This window comes from Carassius carassius, chromosome 49, assembly GCF_963082965.1.
Source record: "Carassius carassius chromosome 49, fCarCar2.1, whole genome shotgun sequence".
Classification (NCBI taxonomy): Eukaryota; Metazoa; Chordata; class Actinopteri; order Cypriniformes; family Cyprinidae; genus Carassius; species Carassius carassius.
This window is the reverse complement of record NC_081803.1, coordinates 8,446,584-8,469,606: the sequence shown is the minus strand read 5'-3', so window position 1 is coordinate 8,469,606 and position 23,023 is coordinate 8,446,584. Positions and strand designations below refer to the sequence as shown.

Genomic DNA, 23,023 nt, shown 5'->3' with positions numbered 1-23,023 from the left:
CCCTCTCAGCTGACCCTTTTATACAGATCCACTGATCTTCTCCTCCATCCTTTCATTTGTCCTTCTGCCCCCCTGTGTAATCTCTCCACCAATCACAGCTGTAAAACACGGGATTAATGCAGAAGAGGGAAGTAACCATCATCGATTCAAGTTATCGTTTTATCAGGCTGGGTAGTATATGAATATTTCATCATTTTTGGGTTCAAAGGATAACCAGCTACTTTTTTTTATGAAATTACATCCCAACCAGTTGAGGAATCACATGAAACGTCCAGAAGACAGGTGTATGATGTTGTACAGAACAGTTGCAATTTATTTTATTGGGTGGATTAATTCAGCAGTGATTCCGAATTGCGCTAAGAAACTCCTCAGAATCATGCTTCCATGGTTGAATGTTGTATGTCAGAGGGAAAGAACGATTTCAGATGAAACAAGGGTTTGTTAGATGCCCTGTGTTGTAGGTGTGCTGTGGCATCCCAAACTCTGTATTAAACTTTGTATTTGATAAATATGTAAATAGCATACAAAAAGTAATAAACAATCTGTTTTGGCATTAACACAAAAGGTGTGTTTTGGTTAATTGGCTATTCCCCTAATGTTTTTTTTTTTTGAAGAGGCATTTTCAAATTCCCTAAACTGCACTCTTCTCTTTAGTAATGCGTTGCTTTCAGAGGCCCTAATATTGTTCTACACAATTTGATCGACAAATAACGGAGTCCTGGTAGTTGCTTGCAGTCGATTATGCCTGCCACAGCAAAGAAGCACTTATGTCCTCAAGCAGATAAATGCAGGATCCTGTGGGACCATAAAAAAGCCTGTATGCCCTCTGCAACCAACTCCCTCCTCCCAAAGTGCTGACTCTCAGGAACTGACCGGTTTTAAAGGTCTGGATGGGGGGTAAATGGAGGGGTGTCCATTATAAAGTGATTTAACAGACTCGTTAGATAATAATGCTGTCGAAGCCTCTGCATGCTGAACCGGAGTTCCGCAACAGCTCTTTATGGACGGATGGTTAGTAATGACCTGTGCCAGAGCTCCTTTGACTGGAGAACAGTTGAGTCGGGGTCATTTGAGAAAGCCTTCAGTGATATAGACTCAATGCTCAGGATAATTTACACAGGAAGTATTCCTGGCTCCTTTCCATGTCTACAGCCATGACATCACATCTATAGTTGCTTAACTACAAATTGCTTGGTAAAAGGCGGTGTTTTACTGCCCTCTGCTGGCTATTACGTGAAAGTGATCCTTTGTCAGTCTGCATCCGCAAACTTACAACGTGAAATGTAATTGGCCTATATATGAAACGTCTAAAAATATATTAAACATATATTTAACTTATAAGTGCAGAAATTCATCCAGTTTGGTTAAAATGCTAAAAAAAAACCACAACGCTATGCCTAGCTAGACGCTGCTCTAAAAGCTGCCAGGGCCGAGCATATCTGCAAACTCATAGAAAACAACCAAACCTATTCAATGTTTTTATTTAGCACAGTGGCTAGATTAACAAATAATCATGTTATAAACAACATCTTTATTATATCCCGTGCCCACTAAATTAATAAAAGAGTTTTTACCTGTAGCTGCAGAAAAAACAGCTTCTCAATATGATTAACTCATTGTTATCTTTAGGCCACCTCCCAAAAGCCTTCAAGCTGGCGGTTATTAAGCCACTTATTAAGAAACTACTACTAGATCCCAGTGAACTGGCAAATTACAGACTTATTTCAAATCTTCTGTCTTTGTCTCAAATTGTAGAAAAAAAAGTTGTCTGTTCAATTGTGCTCCTTCTTGCAAAATAAATAAATAAAATAAAAAAAATCTATGAAGAATTTCATTTAGGATTCAGGCCCCATCACAGCACAGAAACTTCACTTGTTAAAATTACAAATTACTTGCTTCTTGTCATATCAATGCTGCAGTTACCAGTTTAACTTGATCTAAGTGCTGTGTTCGACAATACAGATCATGAAATACTCATATCATAGATAAATTACAAAGCGATTTGTGTATTCAAGGGCGTGCTTTAAGAAGGTTTAGTTCAGGGGTCTCCAACCTCAGTCCTGGAGGGCCGGTGTCCTGCAGAATTTAGCTCTAAGTTGCCTCAACACAACTGCCTGGAAGTTTCCAGCATGCCTTAAGACCTTAATTAGCTGGTTCAGGTGTGTTTAATTAGACTTGGAGCTAAAGACACTGGCCCTCCAGGACCCATTTTGGAGACCCCTGGTTTAAACCACTGGTTTTCACCCCTGGTGAAAAATTAACGCCAGTAAAATATGGAGTGCCACAAGGATCTGACATATGCCCTCTGGTATTTTGAATATACATGTTGCCCCTTGATAATATTATTAGAAAATATGGGATTAGTTTCCATTGCTATGCTGATAATACTTAACTAGACCAGATGAAACTTCTAAGTAATCTAAGATATCATAATGTGTTACAAATGTAAAAGACTGGAAGCCCAATAATTTTCTCCTTTTAAATTGGATTTCTCCTATTAAATACAATATATGCACTGGCTACCTATTAAGTTACGTATAAGTTACAAAATATCAATACTTACTTATAGGGCCCTAAATGGTTTAGCTCCTGCATACCTAACAAGTCTTCAGTAACGCTACAATCCATCATGCTCCTTAAGGTCACAAATCTCTGGACTTGATAGTATCTAGTAGGAAAGCATAGTCGGCTAAAGGAGGTAAAGCATTTTTCACATTTAGCTCCCAAACTCTGGAATAGCTTCCAGATAATGTTCAGGTTCAGATGCACTCTCTCTCTGTTTAAAAGGTCATGAAACCCAAACACATTTTTTGAGATGTTAACAAATATATAAGTGTTGTACATTATTTAAAACAATAATAGCAGTCACAAAATATGTTATCTAGATTAAAGACACATATAGCCAAGCATTGACATAACACATCTAATAACCTTGTACTCCAATTATATCGGTTCAAATGCATATTATCATTCTTTGCTTGGTTTAAGCAGCAGCTCCAGGATGGGAACGCTGAAGTAACTTCGAATGACACAAGCTTCAGTCTGGATCAGCTCTTACGAAGATCTAAGATGACCAAACACCTGAGAAGAGAAGATTCCATCCGCCTCAGATGATGCCACCCAGTGCCAACATAAAAAAAAAAAATTAATTATAACCCTGTAAGTTTGATCACAACACACAATCATTGCTCTTAATAATGTTCAACGTTTGTTATAATACATGCCATTGACAGCATTTTTTTGTACATATCTGCAATATGGACATCACTTAGAAACGTTAATTTTCTGTGAAGCTTTCATTTTTGTGAAAAGCTCTATACAAATAAACTAATATTTAATATGTACCCTTATCATTGCGCTCTCATTCTTTTAAGTACAGACAATCTTTTCATTCACATTTTCCCTCCAGTTGAGTGTTGGACGACTTGAGTTTTTCGTTCACTTTTTGTTTCAGTTGTATGTTTTAATATTATTCTGGAATCTCATTGTATCTACCTGGTAATAATTTTGAGCGATCATACAATTCAAGGTGCATAATGCTTACACTAGTTTTACTAGTAAGTAACCTAATTTCTTCAAGATTGGTCATTATTTTACATTGGGTACATACAAAAAAAAAAAAAAAAGATTTATTAGAAGACATTAGACTCATTAACCCGTGCTAAATGCTAGAAGTTCAGACTAGCTAAGAAACTATTAGACATAGATGTCACAGTCAAGCATATAACAAACCTTGGGGAAACCCATCAAAACAGTCCTGATTTCTCCAAGAGGAATTTTATGAGCCACATTAACTGGGTTAACACTTGTGAAATATAAACTTTATTTGTATTTAAACAGATTTAAGGTAGTCAAAAAAAGTGAACCACATCTGAATTGCAGTCCAGAGATTAGATTTAGCTGCACAGACTGTCATATTAACTTCAGTATTCATTGTTGACATTTGGATTTCTTACAGTTGACTAATCAATCCCAAACATTTAAACATCCCACCTTCAAGCATTTTACAGTATACTGATATTCACAATTACAACGTGAACTGCTGAAATTCATCACTGATACCATTCTGAAACCCATTAATCATGCATTACAAATCACGTTAAGCTGATTTCAGTAAATTGATTCTCAGGCACATCTCCAATCAGAATGCCATACACATTTCAATGTCATTTTAAAGAAACCATGGACGGGTAGTCAACAAGCCACCAAATGAAGGCCACACTCAACACCACAGAGGTGAGGAGAGGCCAGATTGCAAAGGATGAAAAAGGTCACGTTCTGAGACTGTCTTTTCAAAGAATGGCACGGATTAAGATAAAAATTGAGGAATATGTTGGACAAACATAAAATTGAAGATAACCAAAAAGTAAAATCATGCTAAAAAAATATAAAAAGATAAAAAAGGTGCCTAATAATTTAAGCAAAATAAAAGGGGTTTTAGTTCTTTTATTTGACACTCTGTCTCCATTTCCAGAGCTCCTCGATTACCTTGGGAGAAAACAAAACAAAACAGAAGAACAGGTAAGACCTTCATTAATCATGATAGGAACTTATTCTCATTAATTCAAGCATACAATGACTTGAATACACCTCTTCTGTAATTAACATTTTTACTTTAATTATAAACATTTGGGGGACAAAAAAAAAAAAAAAAAAAGTGTTCCAACATCATAATGAAACATTCTCAACTTAAGTATTTATGTAAAACTTAATAAATATTTGAAAAATTACTAATATGCCAAATCTATTAAAAGCACAAAATAAAAAAATAAATCAGTCTTGGACATTCTTATTTGTCGTTGACACAAATATCTACATCAAAACAACATAAGCACAATAGCAGTTCACATACCTTTGCGTCTGTGACTCTGAAGCCGTTCTTTACATAGTTCTCAAACTTTGGCTGTAATTTTGGCAATGCTACGCCCTGAGAGAGAGCGAAAAAAAAAGGTGTTTGAGTGCTATTATTCTTTATTTTCAAAAATATCATGCACTAATCAACCTTTTCCCATAATATCCAAAGCATAGAATGATAATGGTTTCTTACTAAACAAGAACTCATTGTGACTTTGTATGCAGAGAGGATGTGAAGGAAGCATACCTTTTCTACACTCGCCATCATCTTGGATTTGATCTCTTGGACAGTGAAAACCCGTGGCGTCTGTGGCGTTTTGGGTGACTGTGTTTTTTTGTCATCCTTTTTGTTCTTTTCAGGAGTCTTGTTCTGTTTAGAAGGCGTATTGGCCTTGGGTCCTTTTCCGTTCTGTGCAGGGGTCTGTGGTTTGGATGGTGCCTTTTCCTGAAAGAACAATCGGGACAATAAGCATTTCTGATCACACTTTTAAACATTCTACAAGATGCGGGGCCTGATTAACTCCTTTTACCTTTACAGGAGTTTCTTCTTCACTTTCCTCCTCATCATCATCTTCACCATCCTCATCATCATCATCATCCCTGGAAGGTAAAATGGAAATAATTAAATTTCTTATATATATATATATATAAAAAAATACTATTTCTAAAACAACAAATACGTATGACCTTACAAAGACTACACTTACTCATCATCGTCGTCGTCATCCTCCTCCTCCTCCTCCTCTTCTTCCAACTTCATTTTTTTCTATGAGATAAAGCCAATTAGAAAATGAGCCACAAATTACACATACAGATCTCAATTATAAGATCCTAATTCATTCCAGAACTTACCGAAGGCTTCTGAGACACCAACGCTGGCCTCTTCTTAGCTGGGGTCAGGGTCTCCTCCTCTTCTTCCTCCTCCTCCTCGTCTTCATCAAAGGACTGGTCTCCTCCCATGACTGAAAGAAAATGTAAAAAAAATAAGAAGCTTCCTGAAAATTCCTGAAGCAGTTTTCCATTATTATTATTATTATTTATTTTTTTTACGAAATACTTACTGACGAGATGCTGTCCACTAATGTGAACCGGACCGGAACCAGAGCGTAGACGGAACACAACAGGTGGAGTGATCTCAAACCCACCCAAACACACCTTTAGTAAAAATCACCAAGAGCAATTCATGGAGATCAACAAGTTTACCCAAAAGATGTGTGAAATGACACTGCTTACTGGATGGACATGGTACTTACGCTGGGGAGAGAGGACGGCTTGAGCGTGGCCAGAACTGCCTTGACCTTCTGACCCTCTGAATCTTCCCCTTCGATCTCCACAACGTTCAGTTCATCTTTTGTTTTGGGGTCAACGCAGACCTGCAACAATAACAGATAAACAATATGAAATAACATATATGAAATTTACAAGTTACTGAAAATCGGTGGACTGTTTAAAAAAAAAGGCCACTTACCATTCTGACTGATAACTGATGATCACAATCGTCATCCTCCGGATTAAAACTGACCTCCTTGCCTGCTTTGAGTTCACAACCTGTAAAAACAAACAAACAAGTTTATTAAAAAAAAAAGCATTAAGATCCCTCCTTTAATTAGAAGTTTAACTTACTTCTGTAAGCCTATATTCTCAAGCAATTCTCTCTTCAAACCAATGAAGTGATTCATATTCTTTGGCACGTGGTCCACAACACAGATCATGGTTTATAAATGAGTCAGTGAACCGCTCGATTCAATCCGATTCGTGAATGAATCATGAGTGCCCGATCTCGTGAACCGATTAATTTAAATAATCTGGCTCCAAAGAACACCTCGCTCAATCATTTTAAGCATGCATTTCACTGCATTGTTTTTTTTTTAGAACTACATTTAAAACAACGCTCTAATGCAACAAAACACAGTCATGGTTTCACGTGAAAGCAATAACCACACGTGGCAAGGTTTGTGAGATGCTCTACAGGTTGAAATCTTAATTTACTGCTCAAGGTCTGACAATGCAGACGAATTTTAAACCAGGGTCGAGTTTCCATTGTAAGCAAGTAACGTTAAATTAGATGATGGAGAATAAGGATACCTATAGTTTCAAACGCCATTAGCGTTGGTATAATTAGAGCAAATAACCTGGGTGTGTTTGTTAGGAAAACGACAAATAGAAAAAGTATCTAATAAGCATTCTATTGATTTATGACAAATAATGAATAATACAATTTTAAGTGAAATGCTAGCAAACGAGATTCCAACACTTGATGCATTGTCTCAACTAACACGTGGAGCACAGTGACGCCATTTTGGATCGCTAGTGCACGTGTTTAGACAGCGCGTGAAGGGACACACGAACTGTGGAAGAGTCATTGTATTAATAACTTATCCAGTAAGTTTATTATGAATCTGATCATAAAGGCTAGAACAAACACAAATAGCTGTCAGCTTAATTGCTAACTGCCACTGTGTGAATAATCTAGCAGGGGTAACCAACCCTGCTCCCGGCGATCGACTGTCCTGCAAAGTTTAGCTCCAACCATAATCAAACATACCGGACTTTAATTTTTAACTGATCCTGAAGACCTTAATTGGTTGCTTCAGGTGTGTTTGATTAGAATTGGATCTGAACTTTGCAGGACAGTCGATCGCCAGGAGCAGGGTTGGTTAATTTACGTTACCCCGATCTAGTGCTAACCGATTAACGTTAGTTAGTGCGAATTCATGCTCTACACGTGTTGTAGTTGAATGTCACTCCACATACCGCCATTTAATAGCTATATTACAATGCATTTATACAAGTTAACACCTCAACATGTGTTTTTAAGCAAGTTAAGCCTGAAATTATAACTTGGGCTGGTTGGCAAGGTACATTACGCCATGCATTTTGCCACGTTTACGTACAATACGTGGGATCTAATAGACTATATGACAAGAACGGATCAAGGTAAGTATTTATAGCATCACATACCGTACAGGAACGTTTGGGGTCCCATTTGTTCGAGATCCATCTCTGTAGGCTATATGAGTGGCTGTACGTAGACTGAACTGTGGCGCGCGCTCGAGTGCAGGTCAGGATGGATACAGTATGTCACGCCCATTACTGGGACGGTCCTTCTGCTCAGCCAATGAATCAGCTCCATTTCACGGAGGCTGGGGCTGCATTGAGATGCGCTGCAGATCTTGACACTCATCCGGCTAAGCGTGTATTGGAAGATTTAAATTAAATGTATTCCTCTCGCGAATTGTGTGCACTGATAAAAGAAATGTGTTGTAAAAATTATTGTTCGAAGTAAAACAAAAATATTGTTAAAGTACCGTGGTTTAATTAGGATATTTTTTTCTTCTTCTGTTGTCTCTGAAGCAAGCAGTGAAACATTTTAATAAAACGTTTACATAAATGATTAACACTAAACATAATGAATTTGAAATATCAATCAATAAATTATAATAATTCACAATAAAGTGATGCCCTTCATATACTCTACCAGCACCTAGGAAAAACAATAATAGCTTAACCCAAACGAATGACCCCAAATCTTCAGAGTATCACAATAAAATAAGAAAACACAGAATGTTATTCCACAAATGTTTTTAATCGGTTTTGACAGCGATATGAATTGCACCGCATATTTCTGATACTTTGTTTTCACAGTTTATTTCTGCCTCATCGGACATTTCTTCATGTGGCACCATACTTGCAAGAATAGCCTATAAATAGCTTATATGTCTTCCGACTGACACTGACCCATAAATAATTATTTTTCCTTCCTTCTATTTGTCCTTCTTGAAAGTATGCAGAGGTATGGGGATAGAAGGGTATCCAGGGACTAGATTGTCATTTGTTGAGTTTGAATACAGTTGTGATTTAGTAGTTTCCTAAATATTCCTGACTTCCATACTTAGACACACAGAATTTTACCTTCTGTCCCACCTTATTCATTAAGATCTGGTGGGCAAAAATGGCTTGGAAAGTACTGAAATGTACATTAAGCGGTTGGACTGGAAACACCAATTGCTAATAAACAACAGTTACAACACAAGACAAAATCAACATTCAATTAAGTATCCTTTAAACCCAATGTCATAGATAAATACATCATAAAATTAGATTTTTTTTTTTTTTTTGAAGGCAAGCATTATTTTCAAGCAACTCATCGGGAACAAATCTGCTGGCTTTTCTCATGCAAGCTCTTTTGGCAAAGAACGCAAGGCTGTATTTCCTCCTGAATGCAGTTCCAGTACAACAAATGTAGATTCCTGAGCTCTAGGGTAAAGCAAATGAAAAAAGCTTGAGTGGCTTTCTTTTTTGTATAGGGAAGATGGACGTTGAACATCACCACCCACTAGTAAGGAAATGCCTTTCAAACATATTATTCCATGGCTGGATTAAAGTGGGTTCTGGGATGGCAATTTCCCACAACACCAGCAAGAAAAACATGGAATATGTTACAAAAACTGAAGGAGGAAGAGAGGAAAAACAAAGCAGACTCTCATCCCTCTCTGGCCATCATTCCCCCAGAACTCAGTTCAGTGAAATATAGCAAATATACATTTAAACGTAAAATCCCTCTTGCATTCTTGGGTGTTCTTTTCTTCTTCTCTACATCACATTTTCAAAGAGCTGTATGGATCTCATCATGTTTTCATCCTGGTGAAAAAAAATATTTTTTTTAGATGTAATTCATTAGTTTGACCACAATGAGGCAGTATAACCTTTTCACACTTGATCCTATTATTTGACCATTGCAGAGGACTCTTTCTTTCTTTCTTTCTTTCTTTCTTTCTTTCTTTCTTTCTTTCTTTCTTTCTTTCTTTCTTTCTTTCTTTCTTTCTTTCTTTCTTTCTTTTATAATCATACAGTATGTGGCTTTTTCAAGTAGGCTAACTAATGCTGTTTTTGAGCTATGAGTCATTTTGCAAGTTTAAGATTACTATTACTTTTCTAGCAGAAAGAAATGTCAAAAGTAGTGACAGGACGCCATAAGAATAAGGCAGAGGTAAATAAATTCCAGCATGTATATGAACAAACCTCCTGACAGGCAAGGACGAACTCTTCTAATGTTACAACTCCATCTTTGTTTTTGTCCATTTTCTGTAGGAGAGAGAAAATTGATTAGGGTTGCGCTGACATTTTTTTTTGTCTGTAAAAATCACACATATATAATTGCTATGGAAGAATATAACGTTAGCAAATATGTTATCATAAGCAAATGTTTTATCACAAAATTAAAAGAAATGTATAAATCAATAAACATAAGTAGGCTATATTTTGAACCACATTATAATAACACCAATTAAATTGAGTATAATGGAAATTGTGTGTGTGTGTGTGTAAATAATTTTTTTTTTATTTTGTTGCAAAACTTAAACTTTTATTTAACATGAAGTAAATAATTAATTCCTAAATACTGACCTCAAAGAAGGCATCCACATGCTGTTTTGGTACATCCCCTTTTAAAGCCGGATACGTGTACTTCCCCATCATGTCATAGATGGCCCTCACTATCTCTGTCATTTCCTGGGAGGTACATGAAGACTGAGTGGGTTATTGAATTAAGTTATGTTAATTATTGCTGCCTATTTAAATATGATATACCTCCTTATTGATAAGTCCATCTTTGTTAATGTCATAGAGATGAAACGTCCATTCTAGTTTCTCTCTGACCGTCCCCCGCAGTAGTGTAGATAGTCCCATCACAAAGTCCTGAGAGAGAGCCAGAAAATAAATCCTGTGTGTAATGTCACTAATATATATATATTGCCAGAACAGCACATTGTTCATACCTCAAACTTTATGGATCCATTATTTCTGGTGTCAAATGCATTGAAGAGATAATGTGCATATGTGCTGGCATCTGGTACAGCAATGACAACAGATGAAAACATTAAACACTTTAATTCTCTAAAATGTAGCTGTTGTAATTGTAAGAAGCATGTAATATTTAAGGATTTCTCTTTTTTTAAAGTACCTCCATGTGGAAAAAACTGTGCATAAATGTGTTTAAATGTCTCTTCATTCACCACTCCACTTGGACACTCCTGAGAGGAAAAGAAAACATATTATTAAAATTATAAACATATTATTGGCTTCAGAGACGTGCACAGACATTTTGAGGGGCAGGGGCTCAAGTGAAATAAAGGGCACTTCTCATAATTAGTTTTTTTTTTTTTTTTTTAACAAAAAAGTATATATATATATATATATATATATTAACACAACTCTGACTTCCTTTTAAAAAAAAATAATTTAAAAAGTTAATTAATTTTATCTTCCTCAAACTCACGCAATTGTTTCATTTTAAAAAGATGTCTACAAAATAATCAGTTCACAGAAACCATGGTCTCCTTAGTATAGGTTTATAGAGCAGCAAAGGAAACCATTCCACAATGTGCATGTTTTGAAAACATTTTCTATGCTACTAGTTTCAAGTATATATGAAGAGTTCAGATGCAAAAGCCTCTAAGTGCCATCTGAAATTTTCTTATGAGCTTTTTTTTTCAAGCTCGCATTTAAGTTCAGTAATTTAACTTAAATGACAATTAATAGGCAATTTTCATTGCCAGTAATGTGAAATAAGTGAACATAAACATACAAGCTTGATAAAAATGATCATTATTGAAGGAAATTTCAGATGGCACTTCATCTGAACTCTTCATATTTAGAATAACCTAAATAACTGCATCAAACAGAGGGGCGTGTTTTACTAATAATTTGTTTATTTTTGCACAAGGCACTACATCGTTTTAATTATTTTGGTGTTATCAGAATACATAACACTTTAAAATTAAACTTACCAAAATAATTGAGTAAAAATTCAATGAAAGCCAATGTCATGTATGTATTTGTGGTGGTATGGAATACTATTTTATAAAGGTTTCGAGGAAATAAAAAAGTTAAATTACTTAAATAGTTAATTTATAAATATTGTTATTTTTAAAGTTTAATGTTAACTTATTTCTACTCAGTTTTATTTATTAATGTACCAGATGCAGTTACTCAGATTTACGACATTTTTTAGAGTGTATCCTCCATCTGTTTGCATCTGTAGATTTCTTCTAAATTCACCAATTTAGATTTCTAAATTTCGGGGGGAAAGACTCTTGATGTAAGTCAATAACTGGGGACGTTCTGTATGCAAATTAGGCGTCAACTAGTTAAAATGCGCACATTTGCATCTAATCGACAGGGAAATGCAGGTAAATAGGATAAACAAAATAACTAAAGCATATCACCTGGTGGTGATATATGCTTATTTTATTAACTAATTTTATTACATGGCTTGGTTGAATTCCAATGTAGAATGCGGTCTGTTATAACCAACAGACCGCTGTGCGGAGTATAACAGACCGTTGCCATGAAAAACAGAGCGTTGCTATGGACAGGATTCTAACCGTAGAGACGGAGCGGAATATTTTCTTTAGCGGAAGCAATACAATCGGGTTTAACAATCGGGGGAGAGGGAGAGGGAGTGCTTCAGAACTCCTGACCTGATATTTAGATACTATATTTCAATAAATATATTTGTTTGACAGGGAAGCTGTGTGCAAACAGAAATATATATTATTTTTCAAAAATAAAAAAAAGCATCCCAGATAAAAAGGCACTTTCTCTCCAGGAATAAAAAGGGCAGGTGCTCAAGCCCCCTTTCATGTCTATGTGTGCACGTGCCTGATTGGCTTGAGTCTGAGTCTTGCATATGCAAATATATAATAAATGAAGCTCCGCAGGCCCTTCCTAGATATAATTGGATTAAATAATAAAATAGAATATTATAATATTTTTATTAAAATATTTTTATTATAATAAATGTGATCTTTATACATTTATTATAATTACACATTTTAATAAATAATAAAAAAAACACCTGCAGTTATGTAACATTTTATTTTCATGAGAAAAATATCATGGGCTTCAATGCTCAAATGAAAAAGGTTGAGAAACATTGGCATAAAATACTACACAGTGTTTTTGGTAAAGCTTTTTTAACAGATTTATGTGGGTTGCCAAGCCTTACTTTTTATGTGTGTTTAATAGAGCGTGTGAATGCTGGTATTGTGAAATAGCTGACTGTTGCTTGAGGCTAGCACACAGTGATTAGTGACACGTTGGATAATGCATAGAGGAATAATAAGAGCTTTCAAGACAGATGAGACACAGCAAACAGAACCACAGGGACAGTATATGCAGATGAGATGTGATGATTCATAAGAGAAGATATTGAGACATAAGGATGCATTGCATAAACACTATAAGCTTCTTATCAGATTCCAAAATGTGTCAAAAGATATTTGTGTAAAGTAAATGTGCAGATGTGGGAGTGATGCAAAGGATGAGAAATACCGGGCAGCGTACATTTTTGAAGCCTCTGTAAAGAACTTGTAGCTCTTGTTTGGTGAAGTTTGTCTGCGCCTCAAGCTGCTCAAGACCCTCCGGCCGATGGGAGACCATTGTCATCTCTAATTCATCATCTATATTATCTAGAGAGAAAAAGAAAGCAACATGTCAGTTTCAGGCTGAGAAATGACCACTGCTTGCTCAGAAGTTGCTCTTTAACTGTACAGTAAATATAAACTTATTCTCAGATGCTCGTCCTCAAGTTTCTTAAGAGAAATAAACCATTCACATGGAAATCCCAAAGCGTCATCCTTGCAAATTTTAGCACAGTTAGTAGTTTAATGTGTAGTTTTACACATTTGCCTTAATAGTTTTCCTTTTCCTTCATTACATCTGGGTCAAATTATGCATAGTCATGACTTTGCTTTCCAATGCTATGCAGATGATATGCAATTATATGTCCCAATAAAGCCTGGTACCGGCACGGATGCATCCTGTATCATGTCCTGCTTCACCAAGATGTGATTTCGAAAAAAAAACAACAAAAAAAAAACATCTGAAATTAAATGACTACAAATCAGAGGTGCTTATAATTGCCTCATGGTGCTATATACAGGTGCTGGTCATATAATTAGAATATCATCAAAAAGTTGATTTAATTAATTCCATTAAAAAAGTGAAACTTGTATATGATATTCATTCATTACACACATACTGATATATTTCAAATGTTTATTTCTTTTAATTTTGATCAATATAACTGACAACTAAGGGAAATCCCAAATTCATTCATCTCAGAAAATTAGACTATAACTTAAGACCAATACAAAGAAAGGGTTTTTAGAAATCTTGGCCAAATAAAAAGTATAAAAATGAAAAGTATGAGCATGTACAGCACTCAATACTTAGTTGGGGCTCCTTTTTCCTGAATTACTACAGCAATGCAGCGTGGCATGGAGTGGATCAGTGTGTGGCACTGCTCAGGTGTTATGAGAGGCCAGGTTGCTCTGATAGTGGCCTTCAGCTCTTCTGCATTGTTGGGTCTAGCATATCGCATCTTCCTCTTCACAATGATTGTCTAAGGTCAGGTGAGTTTGCTGGCCAATTAAGAACAGGGATACCATGATCCTTAAACCAGCTGTGGCACTGTGTGCAGGTGCCAAGTTCTGATGGAAAACTAAATCTGCATCTCCATAAAGTTGGTCAGCAGCAGGAAGCATGAAGTGCTCTAAAACCTCCTGCTATACGGCTGTGTTGGCCTTGGACCTCAGAAAACACAGTGGACCAACACCAGCAGATGACATGGCCCCCTAAACCATCACTGACTGTGGAAACTTTACACTGGACCTCAAGCAACATGGATTGTGTGCATCTCCTCTCTTCCTCCAGACTCTGGGACCCTGATATCCAAAGGAAATGCTAAATTTACTTTCATCAGAGCACATGACTTTGGACCACTGAGCAGCAGTCCAGTCCTTTTTGAAGCGAGACGCTTCTGATGCTGTCTGTTGTTCAAGAGTTGCTTGACACAAGGAATGCGACAGCTGAAACCCATGGCTTGCATACGTCTGTGCGTAGTGGTTCTTGAAGCACTGACTCAAGTTGCAGTCCACTCTTTGTGAATCTCCCCCACATTTTTGAATGGGCTTTGTTTCACAGTCCTCTCCAGGGTGCGGTTATCCCTATTGCTTGTACACTTTTTTTCTACCACATCTTTTCCTTCCCTTCGCCCCTCTATTAATGTGCTTGGACACAGAGCTCTGTAAACAGCCAGCCTCTTTTGCAATGACCTTTTGTGTCTTGCCTTCCCTGTGCAAGGTGTCAATGGTCGTCTTTTGGACAACTGTCAAGTCAGCAGTCTTCCCCATGATTGTGTAGCCTACAGAACTAGACTGAGAGACAATTTAAAGGCTTTGCAGGTGTTTTGAGTTAATTAACTGATTAGAGTGTGGCACCAGGTGTCTTCAATATTTAACCTTTTCACAATATTCCAATTTTCTGAGATACTGAATTTGGGATTTTCCTTAGTTGTCTATTATAATCATCAAAATTAAAAGAAATAAACATTTGAAATATATCAGTCAGTGTGTAATAAATGAATATAATATACAAGTTTCACTTTTTAATGGAATTAGTGAAATAAATCAACTTTTTGATGATATTCTAATTATATGACCAGACCTGTATAAATAACCCTGAAAATCCTTTACATAGTGTTTCTGGACAAAAATAACTGGCCTTTAAAAAAATGCTTGCAAATATTTTATTATGCTATATTATAACTTGTTTTCCTTTAGTTTGCACAGATTTTGAATCTCTTTTTGAAAATTATTGGACATAGGCTTTATTGATCTGAGCTTTTGCACCCCTGTTTTTGAGTAAAAAAAAAGCATAGTTTGTGGGTAATTTTACCAAAGTTCATTCAAAAGTACATAGCACTCAAAAAAAAAAAAAGTATTTTCACACAATTTTTTTTTTGGATGCCAGTCATTTCCTAAGTGTTGGAAAGAATCCTCATGCTAACTGGCTGCCACCTCTGTAAATATGCCAGTAGCATAGTGTTGTTTGTTGAATATTAAACAATGGAACACTTTGTGCTTTACAACTGGAGACAACAGGAGAATCAGTAGCTGCAAGGATAAATAAGTAGAAAAGGCCAAAGAAATCAAAAAGACAAAAAACGGGCATAAACATTGAACAATTGTAAATACAAATTAGAAAGATTTAATCACAGAGAAAATCCTTAGTAATGCTCAGTAACACATTTTACATTATAATATAACCTAATTTGCATCAAATTCAGAGACCATCATGCTGATCCACATTCATAGATGACAGTACAATGTCTAAAAGTGTGGTCAAAAACTTGCAGGTGAAAAAGGTCCATTGTCTATAGTCAATAGAGTATTAATGTATGAAGCACAGGTCACACAAAAGTCACTTTCAAACAAAGAAGCTTTCGGTTGGTCAGCGTGAGAATCCGTGTGACCAGCCTGAACCTGATGCAAAATCTGCGGCTAAATCATTTACTCTCAGACAAAATTCCTGATTGCGTGGATTCCTAATGAAATGGATTTTCCCCTTCAAAATGCGTTGAACAACCATAAATTTGACCGCACCATCACTCCACTGTGGTATCGGTAATTAAAGTACATGAAGAACAGCAATGCTAAAGCTAAAGTCCCTGGATTTTAGTTTGTTTTTTTATTTTGGGTAACATTTTCTTCTCAGTGCAGCGGGTGAGATTATGGAAGCAAGATTGTCAGTGGTGATTAGAAACACACACTGTTTCCCTTTGCAAAACCAGAAACTGTGCTCGGGGCAATCCCACAATGTACAGTACACCTCCACTTCAAAGACTTTCACTTTGGTAGGAAAGAAACTTGGATGACATGTGTTTCGAGATGCACACACATACACACAGGCTCACACCTGTGCACTAGCCCACTGCAAGCCTTGCTTCTGCTGCTGTTGCTGTGTCAGCTCCTGCAGAATGATTGGTTGTGGGTAGAGAGGCAGATGGGGGAGATCAGTAGAATGAATGAAAATGGCCATGGGTGGCTTGAGGGAAGACCTTCATCTTTCTCAAAACACTGGAGAGCCATTGCATCTCCTTATAAATGCTCCAGCCCTTTCTAAATACTCTGGTTTTCATACAACCTCCTATATATCCTCTAACACATGTGCATATATACCCATAAACATGACAGGTAAAGGTTTATAATATTTGAGATGTTAAAATACTTTCTCATTTTGTTACATTGATTAAGTGTGCAGAGGGAACTATAAGAAAGCTATCCGTAGGCTGATTTCCCTGAAGAGTATGATCATTGTGCTGCTTTCAAAAGCTCGACTTGTTTGAGCAATCGATTCTGTCACCTTTGACTCGACCAATATTGTGACTTTGGGGTGTGTGTGGCTACCTATAAAAGATTGGCTGCTAATATTAGGGGCGTGTGCCTAAATTAATGCAGGATTTGGACCATATTGTGGTTAAACCATTTGTTGGTGAAAAGATTGATTGAACTATTTTGAATTAAACTTTCAATGCCAAACTATTATCTCAAATTTCCCCTTGCAATCAGCATATGGTCACATCAGCTTTATGATGTATAGAAGAGCCAGCAAAACAACTCTCAGCCTCTAATGAGTTTTATTCATTCTTTATTTCCTATAGTGCTCAGCATTTTCTGAAGACACAAAAGCACACAAGAAGATAAAGAATGATCTCATTAGCCATTTCTGGATTTTATGGAAAACAACAGATTTCGTCATGTTTAGCAGATTTTACCAGCTAAAGACCTGCTTAGTATGAATGTCTGGGGTCCTTTCAGGCTGTCTTATGCTGGTTGGTAATTTGTGGCTGAGAAACCATTATGCTTTTCATCAGCAAAATTTCACCAGCATGATATTTCTGGTGAAACTGATTGACAATGGAAGTTTGTTGATTTTTGACATTAGCTTCCAAAATAGAACATGCACTACTATTAAAAAGATGATATTTAAAGAAAAGTAATACATTTATTCAGCAAGGTCCCATTTAATTGATCCTTGATTCGTTTTTATCATAACAAGTAATGCTGGGCATTTTATTAATCAAAGATTTCTTAAAAAAAAGTACATTTTTTACAAAAATATTAAGCAGCACAACTGTTTTCACCATAATTATATTAAAAGTTTATTAAGCATCACACTTTGATCATGTAAATCAGGCTGGAGTAATTGCTGGTGAAAATTCAGCTTTGACATCACATGAATAAAACATATTTTAAAATGCAAAGCAGTTATTTTTTATTTGTAATAATATTGATGTATTGACTGTAAAATGTATATTTTACAGTAAAGTAAAAGTGTCTGAAGTGTTTTTTTAAATAGTGCATGAATTGTATGGACTGCTTTATGTAATTAGTTACAGTTACTAAGAAAACATGAGTAATTAAATTACAGTTACTTATGAATTTTTTTACGATTACAAAGGGGATTACATTTGAATATTTACACACATCCACATACAGATGTAACTGATATCTTTTCCAAATTGCACTGACTATTCTGAGACATACCGCCCTAATAATTTCCGGGATGCGGAAATACAGTCTGGTTCGTAGAATCCAGTCATAAAACGAAATGCCTAACGCGGACGGAATATGCCACATTTTGGATGACTAAATCAAAAGTAGGTCAGTTCACTTGAATCAAAACATGACATCGACTAGTGTCTGTGAATATAAAGCCCCAAAAATGCAATATATGACTTGCACATTCTGTGTGTCTGTGGAAATCAGGCGCGGACTGGACTACGGGAGAACCGGGACAATTCCCGGTGGCCTGGCAGCCGATTTTGCCCGACTATTTAATATCATTATTGTATAATTGCCTGCCGAATGTACTAAAGTGATCATTTGCGAATCCGCCATTTGATAATTAAATCTCTAATAAATCATGAATTGTTAGTCATGACAGTGAAAGTGAAGTGACATTCAGCCAAGTATGGTGACCCATACTCAGAATTTGTGCTCTGCATTTAACCCATCCGAAATGCACACACACAGAGCAGTGAACACACACACACACACACACACACTGTGAGCACACACCCGGAGCAGTGGGCAGCCATTTATGCTGCGGCGCCCGGGGAGCAGTTGGGGGTTCAATGCCTTGCTCAAGGGCACCTAAGTCGTGGTATTGAAGGTGGAGAGAGAACTGTACATGCTCTCCCCCCACCCACAATTCCTGCCAGCCCGGGACTCGAACTCACAACCTTTCGATTGGGAGTCCGACTCTCTAACCATTAGGCCACGACTTCCCCCACGAATGACTCGCGCACTCTCCGCGCCTCCGCCAAACGGTTTGGATTAGACTCAGAGTAAACAATGAGAGAGAGAGAGAGAGAGAGAGAGAGAGAGAGAGAGAGAGAGAGAGAGAGAGAGAGAGAGAGAGAGAGAGAGAGAGAGAGAGAGAGAGAGAGAGAGAGAGAGAGAGAGAGAGAGAGAGAGAGAGAGAGAGAGAGAGAGAATAAAGTGGACTGCTGGAGCAGAGAAGCAGAACTACTGTTCAGGGTTTCAGGTCAGTTTCATCTGTAAAGATGCTTTTTTGTCTTTGTTTTTTTATTTAGGAAGCAGCAGCACTCATCAGTGATCACTCAAATACTATTAAAGGACATCATTATTATCTGTTGCAATGTTACAGTAGTAATTTAGCTGAAAAAAAAATATTTTTTCGATTGCTTTTTATAGGTTTAGGGGGAGCTACGACAGACAGCAACAGAACCCTTATAAAAATTAACATTTTAATATTTAACTATAAATCCAGAGAAAATGGTTACTATTGTTTAACTGTGATAACCAAAAATGTAAAATAATTTTACAAATGTATTTATTAAAAAAAGTAAATACAAATCCATTTGCAAAAAAAAAAGGTTATTTTACTTTTATATAGGCTAATAAAAGCATGGTAATATTTTGTAAGGAAAAAACATGACTCGTGTACAGTATTAGGATTTTTCTATAAAGATATTGTAGTATTGTAGAGTATTGTATTGTAAAGTATAGTTTTGTTCAATCTTGAGTATTAAAGTCATGAGAGAGATGGATAACAGGGCAAAATAAAGAGACTGAAGAGAAAAATGGAAGTGAAGGTGCAGTTCAGGAGAGAACCTTTAATTATTTTGCATGTCCCCAAATTAAAGATTTAAACCTTTTTTTATGTCAGGTCCATACAAATAATAGTTTTGTCCATGAATTTGTTTGTATGAGTTTGAATTTTCCAGTCTGAATTGTTTTCCCAGTCCGCCCCTTCTGTAAATTAATGGCAAAGACATGGTTTCATTTACTACACATAGGCCTACTGAAGCTCGCAGTGTTTTCAACCTCTGCCATCTCAATATAGGAGTACACGAGCACATAAACATAATTTCTAGAACTGCTCTGTGTCACTTCATGTGCAGTTTACTTATTTTGAGAAAACTATCATCATATACAGAGACAGCAGTTTCAAAAAAACACCAATGTTTCAGGAGTTTATTACACAGAATACGTCACATGCTTATTAGATAACTGTATTTAAGTGGATGTATATGCTTTTATTTATTATTCTTTAATTTTCAAAAATTTAGAATAGTAATCAAAAAGTACTCAAAAGTAATTAGTTACATTACTTTAATAAAGTAATTGAAAAAGTTACAGTACTATTACATTTTAAACAGGGTAACTTGTAATCTGTAACCTATTACATTTCCAAAGTAACCTTCCCAACACTGTTTATCAATGAGTATAACTGCTGGTCACTATTTGCTTTCATTATTGTATTGAAAAGAGCAACAATTTCATTCTGATAAGCATCTTTTGTGTTCCACAGATAAAGGGAAGTAACACAGGTTTAGAACAACGTGAAGGTGAGTAAATGATGACACAAATTCTTTCAAAACATCACTGTAATATCATCTTAAAACACAACTCTCCACAGTCAAATATCAGTGTTTTCTCAGCATTAGCCATTTCTTCAGATTCTACAAAATCCTCCTTATTTCTTTGCCAGTTCTGCTTCAGTCTTAATCTCTGTCAGATCCCATACAATTTCAAACAAATTCTGTCTCTTTGGAAAGACTGCAAACCATTTTAACCAGCTTGACAAGATAAGTTTGTAATGGAGAGTATAAACTTGAAGCTGAACTGAATTATAACAACAAAGCAAACTGCATCCATTAGCTATGTGTTTTGAACAACTCCCAGATATTGTATGACCTGTCTAATAACAGCAACCTCATCTCATCACTCTTAATTATCATCTCTCTCACAGATTGTATGTTCTTTTTAACACATACAAACTGATGTAATAGTGAGAATGAAAAGGGAAGGTGAGAGAAAATTATGGGGAACACACCTAAGAAAGTAGTTTTAATTAGAAGGAGAAGGATTATGATAAGGATCAGTAGAGAATGGAGGAGTAAGATATCAGTGCATAAAAAATAACTCTCTCCTTCCATCTATTTCTCTCTCTTCCTCTTTAATGCTTAAAAAAGCTACAAAATCCTTGAAAACAGCGAAAGTAGGAACACACTAAAATTAACTTTAAAGACACATCCTCCATTTAAACAGCTATTAGTGCCATTAGACTGCTTCCTCTAGCACAGAGATGGAGGAAAGTCCAAAACAACAACAGCACACGTCTTCTTGTCAGTCTTTTCTTTACAGATTTAAAAACTGAGATTATGAGATTGATTATGTACCTATTGAATTCATTAGGAAAATCACTGCAGATTAAATTTGTTAGCTGGATGCAATTGCAGTACAGTTTCTGACTAGTTATTGCTTAAATTAAAATCGTTTTAGCTCTTGTAAGATTCATGTATTCAACTATTATTTTGCTTCCTCTGATGTTATTAACAGTGCAGAGATCACCGTTTAAAATGTAGCTGGATTTAATTGCACACTTTAACACTGGTTGAAATGAAAACCAGTAATTATGACTGCAGAGTGTTTTATTTAGTTTTATTTTCCAGTTATGTATCTATTTATACATATTTTTAATGAGCCGATTATAAACAATCAGGTCGAGTTTATCAATGTTACTGGCATTTATTCTCAGTGAAAGACAAGTAGAAGAAAAAAATAAATTGCAGTTCAGCACCACCATGACGCTATATAAGAAGACCGTGTCATTCCAAACCAGCCCTTGACGTCAAACTCAACAATCTATATCCTTCTAAAACGTAGTTTACCAAAATAAGCCGCCCACATTTAACCACAGGGAGTACTAGACCTCAGTGATCTGATAGATTTATAGGGGAAGATATCAGAGCGACAAATTGCAAGGAAATAGTTAAACAGTAGGATGAATATTCATGAGTAGCTGCTGTAAAGCAGTGCAGATCACTTGTTACTACAGCTCTAAACTCTGCTCTCATTAGGACTGGGGTTGGGTCTGAAGTCACACTCCACACATATAGAGCTGAGAATTCAAGCAAAGGCCTCCAGACCAGTCAAACGTCTTGGATCACTGATCTTTGAATGGTGAAATGGTTTACCTGGAGCCTAATATCTCAATATGGTAAACTGTTTGGCTGGAACAAAGGGAACAGAAGACCATCTGCCAGATGGCAGAAGTTTATTACGTAATTTAATTTTGCTTTAAACAATTTTAGGAAATTGTAGAGGAATAATTCACCCCCAATTTCACCAATAATTTACTCTTCTTACTCTTCTTCACAAGGGATTGTACAGAATTTAAATTCATGAGACTTCAATTCATGAGTATAAATCTGAACTGAATTGTTTACAGAAAGTTTAATAGGCATGACATGAAGTGGAATTTACTGAAAAATTATTCAAAGACAGGTAATGCATTTCAGAGAAATGTGTTTACATTTTATCTTTAGATTTAAATAAGTTACATTTATTGTTCTATCATTTCCTCTGTCTGGAAGCTTTAAAAAACTTTCAAGTCTTGGCTTTTCATTAACAATTATATTATATCTGTACTTCAATTTATTATTAATTCATTTGTTTGCTTTCATATTTGAATTTATATTAAAATGCATTCAGATTCATCGTATGGACACTTCTTATTTGTGGAGCAGCTTTTTAGTTTTTGGAGCCGCTCAACAGCATTGTATGGAAAAGAGCAGCTTGGACATTTTACAAAAAAAATAAATATATATATATATATATATATATATATATATATATATATATATATATATATATATATATATATATATTTGCATTTCACAAAAGAACATCACAATGACAAAGGTGAAATATAAAATTAAAAATAATTTTTGGGAGAATTTAGCTCTTCATAAATGAGGTATTCTATAATCTTATAAATAAATAATAATAAT

The 23,023-nt window shown here is 35.8% G+C and overlaps 1 protein-coding gene and 1 pseudogene across 5 annotated transcripts in view; both read right to left on the bottom strand.

Annotated features, from left to right (window-relative positions):
• Positions 1-3,799: 3,799 nt before the first annotated feature.
• Positions 3,800-7,953, bottom strand: LOC132132139 (nucleophosmin-like; annotated as a pseudogene).
• A 466-nt stretch (positions 7,954-8,419) lies between these two features.
• The window catches only part of LOC132132137 (Kv channel-interacting protein 1-like), a 37,079-nt gene continuing 22,475 nt past the window's right edge, over positions 8,420-23,023 (bottom strand). For 3 of the 5 annotated variants that reach the window (XM_059544425.1, XM_059544427.1, XM_059544426.1), the window contains exons 2-7: positions 13,201-13,325; positions 10,632-10,886; positions 10,444-10,551; positions 10,261-10,365; positions 9,877-9,939; positions 8,420-9,495 (exon numbers count right to left, since the gene is read on the bottom strand). In XM_059544425.1, coding sequence (XP_059400408.1) covers positions 9,448-9,495; positions 9,877-9,939; positions 10,261-10,365; positions 10,444-10,551; positions 10,632-10,886; positions 13,201-13,325 — 704 coding nt within the window. In that variant the 3' untranslated portion in view covers positions 8,420-9,447. The remainder of the gene's footprint in view (positions 9,496-9,876; positions 9,940-10,260; positions 10,366-10,443; positions 10,552-10,631; positions 10,887-13,200; positions 13,326-23,023) is intronic. The other 2 variants (XM_059544428.1, XM_059544429.1) reach the window with 1 other exon arrangement.